Source organism: Oncorhynchus gorbuscha, linkage group LG07 (assembly GCF_021184085.1).
Source record: "Oncorhynchus gorbuscha isolate QuinsamMale2020 ecotype Even-year linkage group LG07, OgorEven_v1.0, whole genome shotgun sequence".
Classification (NCBI taxonomy): Eukaryota; Metazoa; Chordata; class Actinopteri; order Salmoniformes; family Salmonidae; genus Oncorhynchus; species Oncorhynchus gorbuscha.
The window spans coordinates 66,201,036-66,219,319 of NC_060179.1; the positions used below are offsets into that span (position 1 = coordinate 66,201,036).

The window sequence follows — 18,284 nt, forward strand, 5'->3', positions numbered from 1 at the left end:
AAGGCTAGCTACCTTCACTACACCCATCGGATACGCCTATGGTGTAACGGTCGTTGGTGGTGGAAGAAGGTGAGGACCAAGGTGCAGCGTGGTATGTGTCCATATTTAATAGATGAACACGGAAAATACTAAATAACAAAGAGCAATGACCGAAAACAGTTCTGGCTGGTGCAGACACACAACACAAAACAGAAAACAATCACCCACGAAAAACAATAGAAAACAGGCTCCCTAAATATGGTTCTCAATCAGGGACAACGATTGACAGCTGTCTCTGATTGAGAACCATACCAGGCCAAACACAGAAATAGCAAATCATAGAAAAACTAACATAGACAACCCACCCAACTCACGCCCTGACCATACTAAAACAAAGACATAACAAAAGAACTAAGGTCAGAACGTGACATATGGGCCTATAGCATTCACATAATAATGGAGTCAAATTGCTGAATGTACTTTATTATTACCTCAACTACAGGTTCAAATGGGTTTACCTTTCTAAATGCTTATCTACCTGCTTGAAGTATAGAACAAGTTGGAATTGGTTTAGCGAGATTCAGAAAAGACCAAGACTGGTTTGGTATGGCACAGTATCTGTTATATCGTGTAACCCACATATTGTAAACTAATTAAATATAAGGTTGTCACCTATTGTAACCTTATTACAACCTTATCGCTTGTAAACTTATTCATTAAAACTTTGGCCCAATGACATAAGTACGATGCTAGATTGTAGCGCTTAATCACCATATATAACGTTACAATAAAATACAGTATATCCTTTATTTTAACTTCAACAAGGATCGGACCCTTTTTTTCAATTGTTGCCTAAAATGACATACCCAAATCTAACTGCATGTAGCTCGGGACCTGAAGAAAGGATATCAGATGTCCTGGGAATTTATTTTGTTTCTTACAACCTCATGCTAATCACATTAGCCTACATTAGCTCAACCGTCCCGAGGTCGAGACACTGATCCCGTAGAAGTTAATAACTTAATTTCCCTCAGACAAAATTAGAGGAGAACAGATGGAATTAAACGCTCTCTGTGGGAAATATAAATTAGCGGTACCAACGGAGCAGTTTCAAAAGCCAATATGGCATGATGAATTATTTTTCTCCCTATGAATGGGCTCTACTGTTTGAACGGTTTGAGCTATAAAAAATATTACGCCCCTATTCCAAGAAGTGAGTGTGACAACAAAACTCAATTCTGCATTATCTGATTTGATAGACTCAAACACTCTATATGGGAAACAGAAGCTAGCTCATATCCCTAAGATAACATCTCCACTCCTTATTAAATATTGCTCTTGTGACTGACTGGGTTTGAACCGGGTCACCTGTATGTCACAATATTGTGTTAGCCCACTTAGCTACATCCCTAGGGGATACATTTGGGGAGCTAATACAAGTCTTCAAGTGTCTGGTAAGGTTACTCATTATAAGGATAACATGTGACTGACTGGGTTCCTTCGTAGTATAAAACTGTGTTAGCTTGCTGAGCAAGGTGCTGTGACATGGATCGGTCTCTTCAAGTAAGAGGTCAAAGGGGAGGGTGAAGTGCAACACAAGTGGTTCAGTGAACACGCTCGCATGATGAGTAATTTGTCTGAGACCTAAAGAGTTGCCAGCAACTGGGTCAGGTGCTGTGCGCTGCAAAGATGTCTTGTTAAGTATTGATTGTACACAGGTGTGGTTGATCAGGGTGTGGCAGCTTGCAGAGCTGTTACTGTCATGCAGGTGAAAGAGGACCCAAAAGCGACTTAACAGAAACAGAGTTTATCTAAATCCAAACAGGGAATAACAAAAATCCTCTAGTCTGTAGAGGGGAATAACTAGAGAAGCGGCCACAGACTGCAGGTCGCTTCGGGTAGGCGCAGGCCGTAGTTGATAGAGCCACCTGCTCACACGCAGCATCTGATGAAGGCAAAAACACGACAGGACAGGGCGAAACACAATCACAGCATGGTGAATACAAAACGAGGAACCGACGGGACAGGAACGGATCACAAAGGAATAAATAGGGACTCTAATCAGGGGAAAGGATCGGGAACAGGTGTGGGAAGACTAAATGATGATTAGGGGAATAGGAACAGCTGGGAGCAGGAACGGAACGATAGAGAGAAGAGAGAGCGAGAGAGTGAGAGAGGGAGGGGAGAGAGAGGGATAGAAGGAGGGAAAGAACCAAATAAGACCAGCAGAGGGAAACGAATAGCATGGGGAGCACAGGGACAAGACATGATAATAAATGACAAACATGACAGTACCCCCCACTCACCGAGCGCCTCCTGGCGCACTCGAGGAGGAATCCTGGCGGCAACGGAGGAAATCATCGATGAGTGAACGGTCCAGCACGTCCCGAGACGGAACCCAACTCCTCTCCTCAGGACCGTAACCCTCCCAATCCACTAGGTATTGGTGACCCCGTCCCGAGAACGCATGTCCATGATCTTATGTACCTTGTAAATAGGTGCGCTCTCGACAAGGACGGGAGGGGGAGGGAAGACGAACGGGGGTGCGAAGAAAGGGCTTAACACAGGAGACATGGAAGACAGGATGGACGCGACGAAGATGTCGCGGAAGAAGCAGTCGCACAGCGACAGGATTGACGACCTGGGAGACACGGAACGGACCAATGAACCGCGGAGTCAACTTACGAGAAGCTGTCGTAAGAGGAAGGTTGCGAGTGGAAAGCCACACTCTCTGGCCGCAACAATACCTTGGACTCTTAATCCTGCGTTTATTGGCGGCTCTCACCGTCTGTGCCCTGTAACGGCAAAGTGCAGACCTCACCCTCCTCCAGGTGCGCTCACAACGTTGGACAAACGCTTGAGCGGAGGGAACGCTGGACTCGGCAAGCTGGGATGAGAACAGAGGAGGCTGGTAACCCAGACTACTCTGAAACGGAGATAACCCGGTAGCAGACGAAGGAAGCGAATTGTGAGCGTATTCTGCCCAGGGGAGCTGTTCTGCCCAAGACGCAGGGTTTCTGAAAGAAAGGCTGCGTAGTATGCAACCAATCGTCTGATTGGCCCTCTCTGCTTGACCGTTAGACTGGGGATGAAACCCGGAAGAGAGACTGACGGACGCACCAATCAAACGACAGAACTCCCTCCAAAACTGTGACGTGAATTGCGGGCCTCTGTCTGAAACGGCGTCTAACGGGAGGCCATGAATTCTGAATACATTCTCAATAATGATTTGTGCCGTCTCCTTAGCGGAAGGAAGTTTAGCGAGGGAATGAAATGTGCCGCCTTAGAGAACCTATCGACAACCGTCAGAATCACAGTCTTCCCCGCAGACAAAGGCAGACCGGTAATGAAGTCTAAGGCAATGTGAGACCATGGTCGAGAAGGAATGGGGAGCGGTCTGAGACGACCGGCAGGAGGAGAGTTACCCGACTTAGTCTGCGCGCAGTCCGAACAAGCAGCCACGAAACGGCGCGTGTCACGCTCCTGAGTCGGCCACCAAAAGCGCTGGCGAATAGACGCAAGAGTGCCTCGAACACCGGGATGACCAGCTAACTTGGCAGAGTGAGCCCACTGAAGAACAGCCAGACGAGTGGAAACAGGAACGAAAAGGAGGTTACTAGGACAAGCGCGCGGCGACGCAGTGTGCGTGAGTGCTTGCTTAACCTGTCTTTCAATTCCCCAGACTGTTAACCCGACAACACGCCCATAAGGAAGAATCCCCTCGGGATCAGTAGAAGCCACAGAAGAACTAAACAGACGGGATAAGGCATCAGGCTTGGTGTTCTTGCTACCCGGACGGTAAGAAATCACAAACTCGAAACGAGCGAAAAACAACGCCCAACGAGCTTGACGGGCATTAAGTCGTTTGGCAGAACGGATGTACTCAAGGTTCTTATGGTCTGTCCAACGACAAAAGGAACGGTCGCCCCCTCCAACCACTGTCGCCATTCGCCTAGGGCTAAGCGGATGGCGAGCAGTTCACGGTTACCCACATCATAGTTGCGCTCAGATGGCGACAGGCGATGAGAAAAATAAGCGCAAGGATGAACCTTATCGTCAGACTGGAAGCGCTGGGATAGAATGGCTCCCACGCCTACCTCTGAAGCGTCAACCTCGACAATGAATTGTCTAGTGACGTCAGGAGTAACGAGGATAGGAGCGGACGTAAAACGTTCTTTTAGAAGATCAAAAGCTCCCTGGGCGGAACCGGACCACTTAAAACACGTCTTGACAGAAGTAAGAGCTGTGAGAGGGGCAGCAACTTGACCGAAATTACGAATGAAACGCCGATAGAAATTAGCGAAACCTAAAAGCGCTGCAACTCGACACGTGACCTTGGAACGGGCCAATCACTGACAGCTTGGACCTTAGCGGAATCCATCTGAATGCCTTCAGCGGAAATAACGGAACCGAGAAAAGTAACGGAGGAGACATGAAAAGAGCACTTCTCAGCCTTTACGTAGAGACAATTCTCTAAAAGGCGCTGTAGAACACGTCGAACGTGCTGAACATGAATCTCGAGTGACGGAGAAAAAATCAGGATATCGTCAAGATAGACAAAAACAAAAATGTTCAGCATGTCTCTCAGAACATCATTAACTAATGCCTGAAAAACAGCTGGCGCATTGGCGAGACCGAACGGCAGAACCCGGTACTCAAAATGCCCTAACGGAGTGTTAAACGCCGTTTTCCACTCGTCCCCCTCTCTGATGCGCACGAGATGGTAAGCGTTACGAAGGTCCAACTTAGTAAAGCACCTGGCTCCCTGCAGAATCTCGAAGGCTGATGACATAAGGGGAAGCGGATAACGATTCTTAACCGTTATGTCATTCAGCCCTCGATAATCCACGCAGGGGCGCAGAGTACCGTCCTTCTTCTTAACAAAAGAACCCCGCCCCGGCCGGAGAAGAAGAAGGCACTATGGTACCGGCGTCAAGAGACACAGACAAATAATCCTCGAGAGCATTACGTTCGGGAGCCGACAGAGAGTATAGTCTACCTCGAGGAGGAGTGGTCCCCGGAAGGAGATCAATACTACAATCATACGACCGGTGAGGAGGAAGGGAGTTGGCTCGGGACCGACTGAAGACCGTGCGCAGATCATGATATTCCTCCGGCACTCCTGTCAAATCGCCAGGTTCCTCCTGAGAAGTAGGGACAGAAGAAACGGGAGGGATGGCAGACATTAAACACTTCACATGACAAGAAACGTTCCAGGATAGGATAGAATTACTAGACCAATTAATAGAAGGATTATGACATACTAGCCAGGGATGACCCAAAACAACAGGTGTAAACGGTGAACGGAAAATCAAAAAGAAATAGTCTCACTGTGGTTACCAGATACTGTGAGGGTTAAAGGTAGTGTCTCAAATCTGATACTGGGAAGATGACTACCATCTAAGGCGAACATGGGCGTAGGCTTATCTAACTCTCTGAAAGGAATGTCATGTTTCCGAACCCATGCTTCGTCCATGAAACAACCCTCAGCCCCAGAGTCTATCAAGGCACTACATGTAGCACCCGAACCGGTCCAGCGTAGGTGGACCGACAAAGTAGTACAGGACCTTGATGGAGAGACTTGAGTAGTTGCGCTCACCTGTAGCCCTCCGCTTACAGATGAGCTCTGGCTTTTACTGGACATGAATTAACAAAATGTCCAGCAACTCCGCAATAGAGGCACAGGCGGTTGGTGATCCTCCGTTCCCTCTCCTTATTCGAGATGCGAATCCCTCCCAGCTGCATGGGCTCAGTCTCTGAGGCAGCAAGAGTGCGAAACTCAATGGAATAATCCGTTATGGACCGTTCACCTTGGCATAAGGAAGCCAGGGCCCTAGAAGCCTCCCCACCAAAAACTGAACGGTCAAAAACCCGAATCATCTCCTCTTTAAAGTTCTGGAATTTGTTAGAGCAATCAGCCCTTGCCTCCCAGATAGCTGTGCCCCATTCTCGAGCCCGGCCAGTAAGGAGTGAAATGACGTAAGCAACCCGAGCTCTCTCTCTAGAGTATGTGTTGGGTTGGAGAGAGAACACAATCTCACACTGCGTGAGAAAGGAGCGGCACTCAGTGGGCTGCCCGGAGTAGCAAGGTGGGTTATTAACCCTAGGTTCTGGAGGCTCGGCAGGCCAGGAAGTAACAGGTGGCACGAGACGTAGACTCTGGAACTGTCCAGAGAGGTCGGAAACCTGAGCGGCCAGGTTCTCCACGGCATGGCGAGCAGCAGACAATTCCTGCTCGTGTCTGCCGAGCATGGCTCCTTGGATCTCGACGGCAGTGTAACGAGCGTCTGAAGTCGCTGGGTCCATTCCTCAGTCGGTTCCTTCTGTCATGCAGGTGAAAGAGGACCCAAAAGCGACTTAACAGAAACAGAGTTTATCTAAATCCAAACAGGGAATAACAAAAATCCTCTAGTCTGTAGAGGGGAATAACTAGAGAAGCGGCCACAGACTGCAGGTCGCTTCGGGTAGGCGCAGGCCGTAGTTGATAGAGCCACCTGCTCACACGCAGCATCTGATGAAGGCAAAAACACGACAGGACAGGGCGAAACACAATCACAGCATGGTGAATACAAAACGAGGAACCGACGGGACAGGAACGGATCACAAAGGAATAAATAGGGACTCTAATCAGGGGAAAGGATCGGGAACAGGTGTGGGAAGACTAAATGATGATTAGGGGAATAGGAACAGCTGGGAGCAGGAACGGAACGATAGAGAGAAGAGAGAGCGAGAGAGTGAGAGAGGGAGGGGGAGAGAGAGGGATAGAAGGAGGGAAAGAACCAAATAAGACCAGCAGAGGGAAACGAATAGCATGGGGAGCACAGGGACAAGACATGATAATAAATGACAAACATGACAGTTACTACTATATGTTGGTAATCACTTAGAAACATCAATAACTAAAGAGTCAAGATGGAGCTCGCCCTGGATTCAGGTAAAGTTTGCGGTCTTCTGGGACAAGTGCATTCAACACGGTCCACATGCTCTGACTTCTCAGGTAAACAAACACATTAAATCAGGTTGCAGACCATTTAGCTAGGCCTATGACCCCTATACTTAGTGAGTGTAGCAGTATCTGAAGACTAGTAAGGTGGTTTAATAACAGGGTTAACGCAGTCTTGTGACATGCAGGAGACCTAGTTAAACCCAGTCAGTCACAAGCGTAAGATTTCATCGATTGGAAAGGCTGGAGGGGCTATGAGAAAGCTTCTGTTTACAACAGAGTGTTTGATTATCCCAAATTGGAAGGGATTGGGACAAAACTTGCAGAGTCCTGTGAGCATCATGCGGCTTGTGAGCATAACAGAGGGAACAAACATGTTCCTTAGCTTTCAGAAATGGGGTCATAAAAGTATTGCTCTAACCGTTCAAATGCTAGAGCCAATTCAGAGGGGGGTAAAAACTATTAAACCTGTCACATTGGCTTTAGAAACCACTCCATTGGTATCACTAGCTTCTGTTTCCCAATTCTTCTATGCCTTTAGCTGAATTTAAAAACTACATCTGAACGCTGTTTTACGTCAGTTAAGATCACCACCACAAAATAATAGTGATTTATTTCAGCTTTAATTTCTTTCATCACATTCCCAGTGGGTCAGAAGTTTACATGCACTCAATTGGTATTTGGTAGCATTCCTCTTGCTTCCACAATAAGTTGGGTGAATTTTGGCCCATTCCTCCTGACAGAGCTGGTGTAACTGAGGCAGGTTTGTAGGCCCCCTTGCTCACACACGCTTTTTCAGTTCTGCCCACAAATCTTCTATAGGATTGAGGTCAGGGCTTTGTGATGGCCACGCCAATACCTTGACTTTGTTGTCCTTAGCCATTTTGCCACAACTTTGGAAGTATGCTTGGCGTCATTTGGAAGACCCATTTGCGACCAAGCTATAACTGATGTCTTGAGATGTTGCTTCAATATATCCACAGAATTGTTCTCCCTCATGATGCCATCTATTTTATGAAGTGCACCAGTCCCTCCTGCAGCAAAGCACCCCCACAACATGATGCTGCCTCACCCGTCCTTCAAGGTTGGGATGGTGTTCTTCGGCTTGCAAGCCTCCCCCTTTTTCCTCCAAACATAACTATAGTCAAACAATTCTATTTTTCTTTCATCAGACCAGAGGACATTTCTCCAAAAAGTATGATCTTTGTCCCCATGTGCAGTTGCAAACCGTAGACTGGCTTTTTTTATGGCGGTTTTGGAGCAGTGGCTGAGCGGCCTTTCAGGTTATGTCGATTGTAGGACTTGTTTTACTGTGGATATAGATACTTTTGTACCTGTTTCCTCCATCTACACAAGGTTCTTTGCTGTTGTTCTGGGATTGATTTGCACTTTTCGTACCAAAATACGTTAATCTCTAGGAGAAATAACGCGTCTCCTTCCTGAGCGTTATGACGGCTGCGTGGTCTCATGGTGTTTATACTTGCGTACTATTGTTTGTACAGGTGAACGTGGTACCTTCAGGCGTTTGGAAATTGCTCCCAAGGATGAACCAGACTACTGGAGGTCTACAAAAAGAAATCGGAGGTCTTGGCTGATTTCTTTTGATTTTCCCATGATGTCAAGCAAAAAGGCACTGAGTTTGAAGGTAGGCCTTGAAATACATTCACATGTACACCTCCAATTGACTCAAATGATGTCAATTAGCCTATCAGAAGCTTCTAAGGCCATGACATAATTTTCAATAATTTTCCAAGCTGTTTAAAGGCACAGTCAACTTAGTGTATGTAAACTTCTGACCGACTGGAATTGGGATATGATAATGATATGTGAAATAATCTCTGTGTAAATAATTGTTGGAAGAATTACTTGTGTCATGCACAAAGTAGATGCCCTAACCGACTTGCCAAAACTATAGTTTGTTTAACATTTACATTTACATTTACATTTAAGTCATTTAGCAGACGCTCTTATCCAGAGCGACTTACAAATTAACAAGAAATGTGTGGAGTGGTTGAAAAACGAGTTTTAGTGACTCCAACCTAAATGTATGTAAACTTCCGACTTCAACTGTATACTTTGATAAACTTGAAATGCTCATTTGAAAACATGATACGCAGACAATGAATGTATATATATTCAATGTGAACATTCAATTAAAGTTGAATTTGAAAACTGAATGCAATATTAATTCAAGTCCAATTTATGAATGAAATTGTTCAATTTAATGATTGCAAAAAAAAGAAAATAATTTTAAACACAATTTCAATTCAGAATGAGTAAATTCATATTCAATTTCTGGTGACACTAAAATCACTCCATATGTGTCATTGTTATGTATTGAGGCCCACAAGCCTCCACTTATCCATCTGATAAGAAAATGCAGAGTGCTGATAATCTATTCATGGACTTTGAAGTCCTAAAACAAGTAGATGTTGACTTTGAACTATAGTGTATGTACATGGTTGATACAGAAATTGAACAACTAAACACATGACAATGTTTTCATATGTTTTATTATGCTTTAAGACAAGCAAATACAGAAAGGATGAACATTCAAATGTTTTCAACTGTAGCACCACCAAGGACCTTTCTCAGTTAATGTAGGAAAATTGCTCAGAATCTTTGACTATCCTATTTGGCTACTTGTACGTTTTACCCCTTAAAACAGCATTACATTTTCAATATTTCTGGCCCAGAAAGTCAGATTGTTACAAGGTCAAGTAATCCTGGTTCAGTTGGGTCTACCACAGTTTTCTAAGAGGGTCTACGTCATCAGAATTGTCATCATTTCTGTATATTTGCTTGTCTTAAATCATAGATATATGAAAAGTAACTATAAATCCATCCATTCCATAGACTGTGTTTGTTTGTTATTCCACTCAGTTTGAGAATTTCAGGATTTTTACCCAAATTTATCACTATTTCCATTATTTTCAGATTTGAACTTTAACCTGTTGAAATATGCCTTTAAAAAAATCAAAATTTTACATGCAATTGAGCCTAACTTTGTATATCACCTCATCATTGTTTGATCTAGCACTTTTTCCATGTTGGCTGGTAAGGCCTGTGTCTGCAGTGCAAGTACTAAAATACACTTTGACCCACTGCCACACACTAACAGAGGATTCACAGATTACAGTAAGCTGTGTGTTTTGTTGCTGTTAAAGCAATTAGTCAATTGGTTGAGCTGAAGGTGCTCTCAGCTTCAGTAGTGAACCACTTGACCATTTACCCTTTTATATTATAACACTTTTGCAATTAGGTTGAAGTATTGGTTCAATGGTTGTGTTTTGGAGTATATTGCAATATGTTTGGACTGTGGTTTCCTATATTTTCCAGACAGGTTCTCTAAACTCTGACTGGTGCAGTCAAGATCTTCATGTGTTGAGCTGCACATGTCATTGTTTAAGACAAATGATCATTTAAAGAGTGAAAAGGTGGACTTGCACACCTTTTGCATCAGTTACCTAGTTTCCATATTCTTTATGCCAGAATTGTAAAGTATCACAGCTTACACATGAGATATATATATTACTACTGTTCAAAAGTTTGGGGTCACTTAGAAATGTCCTCGCTTCTGATAAAGCATTTTTTTGTCCCTTTAAAATAACATCAAATTGACCCATCAGCAATGTCTTTGTTTCTGCATTTTGAGCCTGTAATCGAACCCACAAATGCTGATGCTCCAGACACCCAACTAGTCTAAAGGAGGCAAGTTTTATGGCTTTTTTAATCAGAACAGTTTTCAGCTGTGCTAACATAATTGCAAAAGGGTTTTCTTGTGATCAATTAGCCTTTTAAAATGATAAACTTGGATTAGCTAACACAACGTGCCATTGGAACACAGGGGTGATGGTTGCTGATAATGGGCCTCTGTACGCCTATGCAGATATTCCATTTTAAAAAATCAGCAGTTTCCAGCTACAATAGTCATTTACAACATTTAACAACGTCTACACTGTATTTCTGATCAATTTGATGTTATTTTAATGGACAAAATGTGTTTTTCTTTAAAAACAAGGACGTTTCTAAGTGACCCCAAACTTTTGAACGTTTTTGTGTGTGTACAGTTTTCTAGAGGGTGAAATTTGGTCTAAGAGTAGATGAGAAACTCTAAATGGAAGCCAGGGCTGAAGTACTGGTTATAAGCTAAGTACTTGGAGGTTAGGAGGCAGCTATAAAGTAGAGGCCCATAAGGCCCCCTCCTTGTCCTGACTCATAGATCCTATTGTACATTTACTAAGAACTACTGAGATTACTTTTACAGCTGTCAGGTATCACAGAAGAAGGTGAAGGGCATGTGTAGTCCATTGTTTAAGTAAGACAAAACAGTTTCTCCATGGTGTGACTGTTGCTGTGAGATTCAATCGTCTCATCGTGATACTGTCCCGACTCCCGTAGACTGTTCATGTTTAAGTGTGGATACTATACTTTCCATACATAGTATACATGTCAATTATTATACTTACTATACCGCAATATTTGTTATAGTTTCATCAAGCAGCAAGAAGACTAATCACAATGAAGGTGCTTTTAATTTAGCAGAGTAAAGTGAATAAGACCACAAGATGAGCTAGGTAACAGCCTTACACACCTAGATGTGTTTATTTACAATTTGACAGAGACACAATGATATCAGCAGAAAATATCCAGAGATGGGGAAAAGGGAAATCTGGCGTCTTGTAACAATACAACATCACCACAAATGTTGTAGTTGTCCTTGTCTCTGAGCTGTCTATCTGTCTGTCCAAATATCAGATTACATATGTGGTTGAATGCCCTCCACTGTTTCTCATTAAATCAAAATGTGTGGCTTCTTTTCCCTGGGTTTGTGTATTCTAGGTTATAATGCAGCCTCCCTTGTCTCCCTTGTAGGGGTTCTTGTCATCTGACACGCCCTTTATGAGTGGGTCGCCCTCTGTTTGGGCCTCCACCCATTCCATTGTCTCCTTGCAATTTACTGACACCTGGTGATGTGAAGAGCAAAAGAATGAGAATACTTTTCTCATGCAAGAGAATGCACCACGATTTCTTTGCTTGTTTTGTGGTTACATAAAAAATGTAATGTTCACATTCATCTGCAGTACAACAGGAAATACAAATGCAGATTGTGTGCAGTGAAATATTATTTAACTGTACATTCTTACAAATGTTTATTTCACTCCTTGTAATCATCTTTCTATGAAACGTATATTGATTTATCTCGATCTAAATCAAATAGAACACTGTTATACTGCCATCTTTCATGATAAATGTTCTATGATTTGGCAACATTTCACTTCAGATATGATGTAATATTGTAAAGAGATACTCACAGCTGTGCGTGTTGTGCTAACTTCAATCTTTAGCTGAGCCAGTTCCATTTGCAGGATTTCCTTATCAGACATATCACGAGCCATCTTGCCTTTGAAAGGAAAATGTACGCAGAAAAAGGTTAGTAGGAAAACAGGAATAGATGTGGTATTTAGACAGCTAGAGCATCACTGGCAGATGAGTAATGTAGACTAATCCATTAATGTAGGCTCATCAATTCAAGTTTCTCTTTCACATACATCCTCAACATTTTCAATGGGGCGGCAGGGTAGCCTAGTGGTTAGAGCGTTGGACTAGTAACCGGAAGGTTGCAAGTTCAAACCCCCAAGCTGACATGGTACAAATCTGTCGTTCTGCCCCTGAACAGGCAGTTAACCCACCTAGGCCGTCATGTTCTTAACTGACTTGCCTGTTTAAATAAAGGTTTAAAACAAAATCCATATTCTATTGTTGCTCTAATTATTGCACATTCATCTGATAAAAATATTTATCTAACCAAAACGGACTACTCTAAACAGACCATGTTAATCAGAAATAAAAGGAATACACAAGAATTAAAGTAACCCAGCTCTTACCTGTTGAATGGTGGGTATCCAACAGAGAGAGTCTTAGCTCCTAGGGGCTTGGCTATTGTAAGCTGCTTTCTGACAGACAGTAACTGCATTGACTGACTTGCTGATGGGTCTCCGCCTCACCCCTCTTCAGCTGCAAAGCTGATCCAGGTAGGCTTTGCTTTGGGGAGAGGTCGGTACAGGATTTTCACCAATCCTCTATGATCTAATTAAACAATCAAGGGGCTGTAAACCTCCGAATCCTCAACACAAGCACCATGAGCGGGATGAGACGAACACACATAACATCAATGTGTATGTACCATCTTAGAGGATTCGGACACTGAGTGGGTGGTATTGTCATAACAAGCAATTGGGTCCTGTGCAGTTCAGGGGGGCGTCATAGGCTATCACGTAGAATGTCTGCATGTACATAAACTGTACATAACATGTATGCAACTGTACATACTGTACATACAGTACCAGTCAAAAGTTTGGACACCGACTCAATCCAGGGTTTTTCTTTTTTTACTATGTTCTACATTGTAGAATAATGAATACATCAACACTATGAAATAACACGTATGGAATCATGTAGTAATCAAAAAAGTGTTAAATAAATCAAAATATATTTGAGAATCTTCAAAGTAGCCACCCTTTGTCTTGACAGCTTTGCACATTCTTGGCATTCTTTCAACCAGCTTCACCTGAAATGCTTTTCCAACAGTCTTGAAGGAGTTCCCACATATATTGAACACTTATTAGCTGCTTTTCCTTCACTCTGCAGTCCAACTCATCCTATACCATCTCAATTAGGTTGAGGTCGGGTGATTGTGGAGGCCAGGTCATCTGATGCAGCGCTCCATCACTCCTTCTTGGTCAAATAGCCTTTACACAGCCTGGAGGTGTGTTGGGTCACAAATGATAGTCCCACTAAGCGCAAACCAGGTGGGATGGCGTTTTGCTGCAGAATGCTGTGGTAGTCATGCTGGTTAAGTGTGCCTTGAATTCTAAATTAGACAGTGTCACCAGCAAAGCACCCCACACAATCACAACTCCTCTTCCATGCTTCATGGTGGGAACTACAAATGCAGAGATCATCCATTCACATACTCTGCATCTCACAAAGACATGGCGGTTGGGACCAAAACTTTCAAATTTGGACTCAACAGACCAAAGGACAGATTTCCACCGGTCTAATGTCCATTGCTTGTGTTTCTTGGCCCACGCAAGTTTCTTCTTCTTATTGGTGTCCTTTAGTAGTGGTTTCTTTGCAGGAATTTGACCATGAAGGCCTAATTCACACAGTCTCCTCCGAACAGCTGAGGTTGATGTCTGTTACTTGAACTCTGTGAAGCATTTATATGGGCTGCAATTTCTGAGGCTGGTAACTCGAATGAACTTATCCTCTGCAGCAGAGCTAACTCAGTCTTCCTTTCCTGTGGCGGTCCTCGTGAGAGCCAGTTTCATCATAGCACTTGATGGTTTTTGTGACTGCACTTAAAGAAACTTTCAAAGTTCTTAATGTTTCGTATTGACTGACCATGTCTTAAAGTAATGATGGACTGTCGTTTCTCTTTGCTTATTTGAGATGTTCTTGCCATAATATGGACTTTTACCAAATAGGGCTATCTTCTGTATACCACCACTACAACACAACTGATTGGCTCAAATGCATTAGGAAAGAAAGAAATTCCACATTAAACAACACACACCTGTTAGTTGAAATGCATTCCAGGTGATGAAGCTGGGTGAGAGAAGGCCAAAAGTGTGCAAAGCTGTCATCAAGGCAAAGGGTGGCTAATTTTGAAGAATGTCAAATATAAAATATATTTAGATTTTTAACACTTATGGTTACTTCATGATTCCATGTTATTTCATAGTGTTGATGTCTTCACTATTATTCTACAATGTAGGAAATAGTAAAAAATAAAGAAATCCTGGAATGAGTAGGTGTCAATTTTTGACTGGTACTGTATATAATTTCATGTTATCAGATTTAATTCTAATTCAGCAAACCAACATTTCAAACATGGTCCTACAATCACATAGTAAATAGCATAAAGAATAATACTTGTTTTGTCAGTTTTCAGAGGGAAATGAAAAAGAAGTACCATAGAGCAGGTCAAACAATTACAATCCCTGGCAGTCCCTGCGTCATTAACCTCACTTAATGCCAAAGGCCCTTGGCATACCACACATGGAGGTGAGCCCATGATTACACCAATTAGAGAACACTACAGTCTACATGAGGAGGATCTGATCTCATACACAATCCAATCCGTTCACCGCATCTCTCTGTCATTCCAACCAAATGATGTCAGATCCCCTGATGTAGCCTATAGTCTGCTATAATTAGTGTAATCATGGGCCCACCTCCATTAAGTCATATTCCAATCAAATGTAATACGGTTATACAACAAGTATTGATCATACTGTATCTAGGGGTGAAAGTAAGCCAGTTCGGTACGGCATTCCGGAAAAACAAATAGTGGCGGTACGCTACTATCGCAATAATTCCAACAAAATATCAAAAGAACTACACCATTATTTATCATTACCGCATGTCAGAGGAATAGTAAACAGGTGGTATATGCTCCAAAATATGATGTGGTTTGATAAGCACACTGACGCATAAATTGTGGCCAAATGTCATAACACTTTTTGATGTTTTGTTGTAACAGATGTCTCTCTCCATTCACCAGTGTTTGGAGGCTGGAAATATGTTGCAGGTGGAGCCCTTTTTGAAGTGATTGTCAGACAATTAGATGAAATCATGAATGGTTGTGTTTATGCCACAATAACAGGTAATAAAAGGGGCACATTTTTAAAGGTAAATGACAAATCTTTCGACAAGGCCCACAGAGATCCCATTGAATTAATAGGGATTCTATGATTTGGCCCATCCAAATCTTTGGGGCACATGTCCCCTCAGATTTGTCCTATAATTTTTTTTTTGTTGTTTCTCTAATACTACTAGCCACCTAGCATTTTCATGAAGTCGGCTTTAGCTAGCCCAGATAGATTCCCAAACTCATAACTAGCTACCAGGAAGCCATTTCAGGCTATCAATCAAGTTAGAGTCCACCTGGCCGTGCTGCTGCTCCAGTTTCATCAACTGTTCTGCCTGTGATTATTATTATTTGACCATGCTGGTCATTTATGAACATTTGAACATCTTGGCCATGTTCTGTTATAATCTCCACCCGGCACAGCCAGAAGAGGACTGGCCACCCCACATAGCCTGGTTCCTCTCTAGGTTTCTTCATAGGTTTTGGCCTTTCTAGGGAGTTTTTCCTTGCCACCGTGCTTCTACACCTGCATTGCTTGCTTTTTGGGGTTTTAGGCTGGGTTTCTGTACAGCACTTTGAGATATCAGCTGATGTACGAAGGGCTATATAAATACATTTGATTTGATTTGAGTAGCTAGCTTGTCTAACTATCTTAGCTGGCATGCCCGCTGGCAAGGTTGGTAGACTAGACTAGAAAAGCAAGCAATTACTAAATAAGACTCAAAGGAATATATCTTTCACCCATATTTTAGCAGAGAAGCATATTAAGCTTTTTTTTAAAGAACCACAGACCGCTCAAGAGGTATGCTAAGATGATAAACATATTTTGGACAGAATTAAGCATAATGATTATGGCTCCAGACTGCAGGAAAAAGCTGTTTCAGGTGTTTGAAAAATGCAAAATTCTCTAACTTATGGCCATAGCTCCCCTCCGGACCACCCCCCCAGCTATCCTTATGTACTTTGTGCCCCCTCAGATTTTTGGGGTGCATGACACCCCTGAGAGGTCCTGTAACAGGAATAAATTAAATCTACTTCCAACCTGACTGTATAGGATAAATAGTGAAGAACAACTAACTGTAAAATGCAATACATAATTAAGCTACATTGCCTTTCAAGAAAGAATGTAACACAGATTCAATAGCCAATAGCCAATATCCAATCAGGCATGTTATACATTCTAATGTTGACAGTCAACATATTACACTAGTCCGGTGTAGCCTGGTTTTGCTCACTAGCACTCTCTCTCACACTCTCTCACTCTGTGTGTCTTGTCTCTCTTTCTCGGCCATTGATCCCTGGAAAAGCCTTCAACTGGCACTCATTTCGCCCCTATGACATTTCAGGATCTGGGTTAGTCTCACCCCCCCCTCCCCAAATAGATTAGGCAGTGAAACGGACGTCACTCTGGACTTAATGTACCGCAGGTGGGTCTGTCTTTCGCAGACATTCACCTGATAAGCCACATGGTAAGAGTTAAACAATGGACAAAACCTGTGAGGCAAAAGATAGGCCTACCACTTAATAATATAATAATAATATATGCCATTTAGCAGACGCTTTTATCCAAAGCGACTTAACTGACCACCTTTACTGTAAACTAAGACTGTGCTGCAGAGCCAGTTCTGAATTGGACTGTGTATTCCATTGTGCATTCCAGAGGAAGAATTTCTGTCTTAACTGAACAGCTGAACAATTTAAGTATGATATATTCTATTCATATGGATACCTCTGAATTGCTCTTCCACACAGTGTGTGAAATACAATAAAGTATTCTGTTGCTTCAAATGCAGCAGAGCTACAGTGCATTATAACATATTCCCCTCAAGTTTATTACTGCCATAAGGCAATTAAAACTATCTACGTTGGCTGTAATTTAGTCACTTCTCAGGTTAATTGGTTAATAAAGTTAGAGCTTAATCCCTATCGTTTCGCCAGTGTGTCACGCCTTGGTCATTGTATCTTGTGTTTTTGTTATATGTTTGGGTAGGCCAGGGTGTGACATGGGTTTATATGTTGTATTTCGTGTTGGGGTTTGTATTAATTAGGAGTGTGTATTAGTAGGGGTGTGTCTAGTTAGGCTTGGCTGCCTGAGGCGATTCCTAATTGGAGTCAGCTGATTCTTGTTGAGCTGATTCTTGTTGTCTCGGATTGGGAACCGTATTTAGGCAGCCTGAGTGCGCGTTGTATTTCGTGGGCGATTGTACCTGTCTTAGTGTTAGTCACCAGATAGGCTGTATTTGTTTCACTCGTTTGTTGTTTTCGTATTTTCAGTTATCTCATGTACCGCATTATTCTTCATTAAAAGTCATGAGTAACCTACACGCTGCATTTCGGTCTGACTCTCTTCAAACAGCAGATGAAATTCATTACACAGTGGTAGTGAAATCAGGTTGATTGGGAATATTTGGTAAGAAATGTATTCTGGATACCCTCTCCTGCTGTTATGTCCTCGAGCAGGGAACTTAACCCATAATCTGTTCCAGGGTAACTATGCCCAGGCTGACCCATGGGTCGTAGTTATTAGTGCACAGCGTAGCAAACGGTTCATGTCGCAAAATCTTTTAACGTGACAAACGGTTTCCGTTGAAAACCGCTTTGCTACAGTTTGCTTTAGTGTGCACTACTGAATATGACCCTGGCCTCCAGGGGCGCTCTGTTTTTCTTCAAGTAGATCCTTCTAGAACTTTGAATAGAACCATGATA

General features: G+C 42.9%; 1 protein-coding gene across 1 annotated transcript; it reads right to left on the reverse strand.

Annotated features, from left to right (window-relative positions):
- Window positions 1-11,496: 11,496 nt before the first annotated feature.
- gngt2b (guanine nucleotide binding protein (G protein), gamma transducing activity polypeptide 2b) lies at window positions 11,497-12,941 on the reverse strand. Its single transcript, XM_046355290.1, has 3 exons — window positions 12,811-12,941; window positions 12,238-12,326; window positions 11,497-11,889 (listed from the first exon to the last, which is right to left on the reverse strand). The coding sequence occupies exons 2-3, from the start codon at window positions 12,319-12,321 to the stop codon at window positions 11,761-11,763; spliced, it is 213 nt and encodes a 70-aa protein (XP_046211246.1). The 5' UTR covers window positions 12,322-12,326; window positions 12,811-12,941; the 3' UTR covers window positions 11,497-11,760.
- Window positions 12,942-18,284: the final 5,343 nt, after the last annotated feature.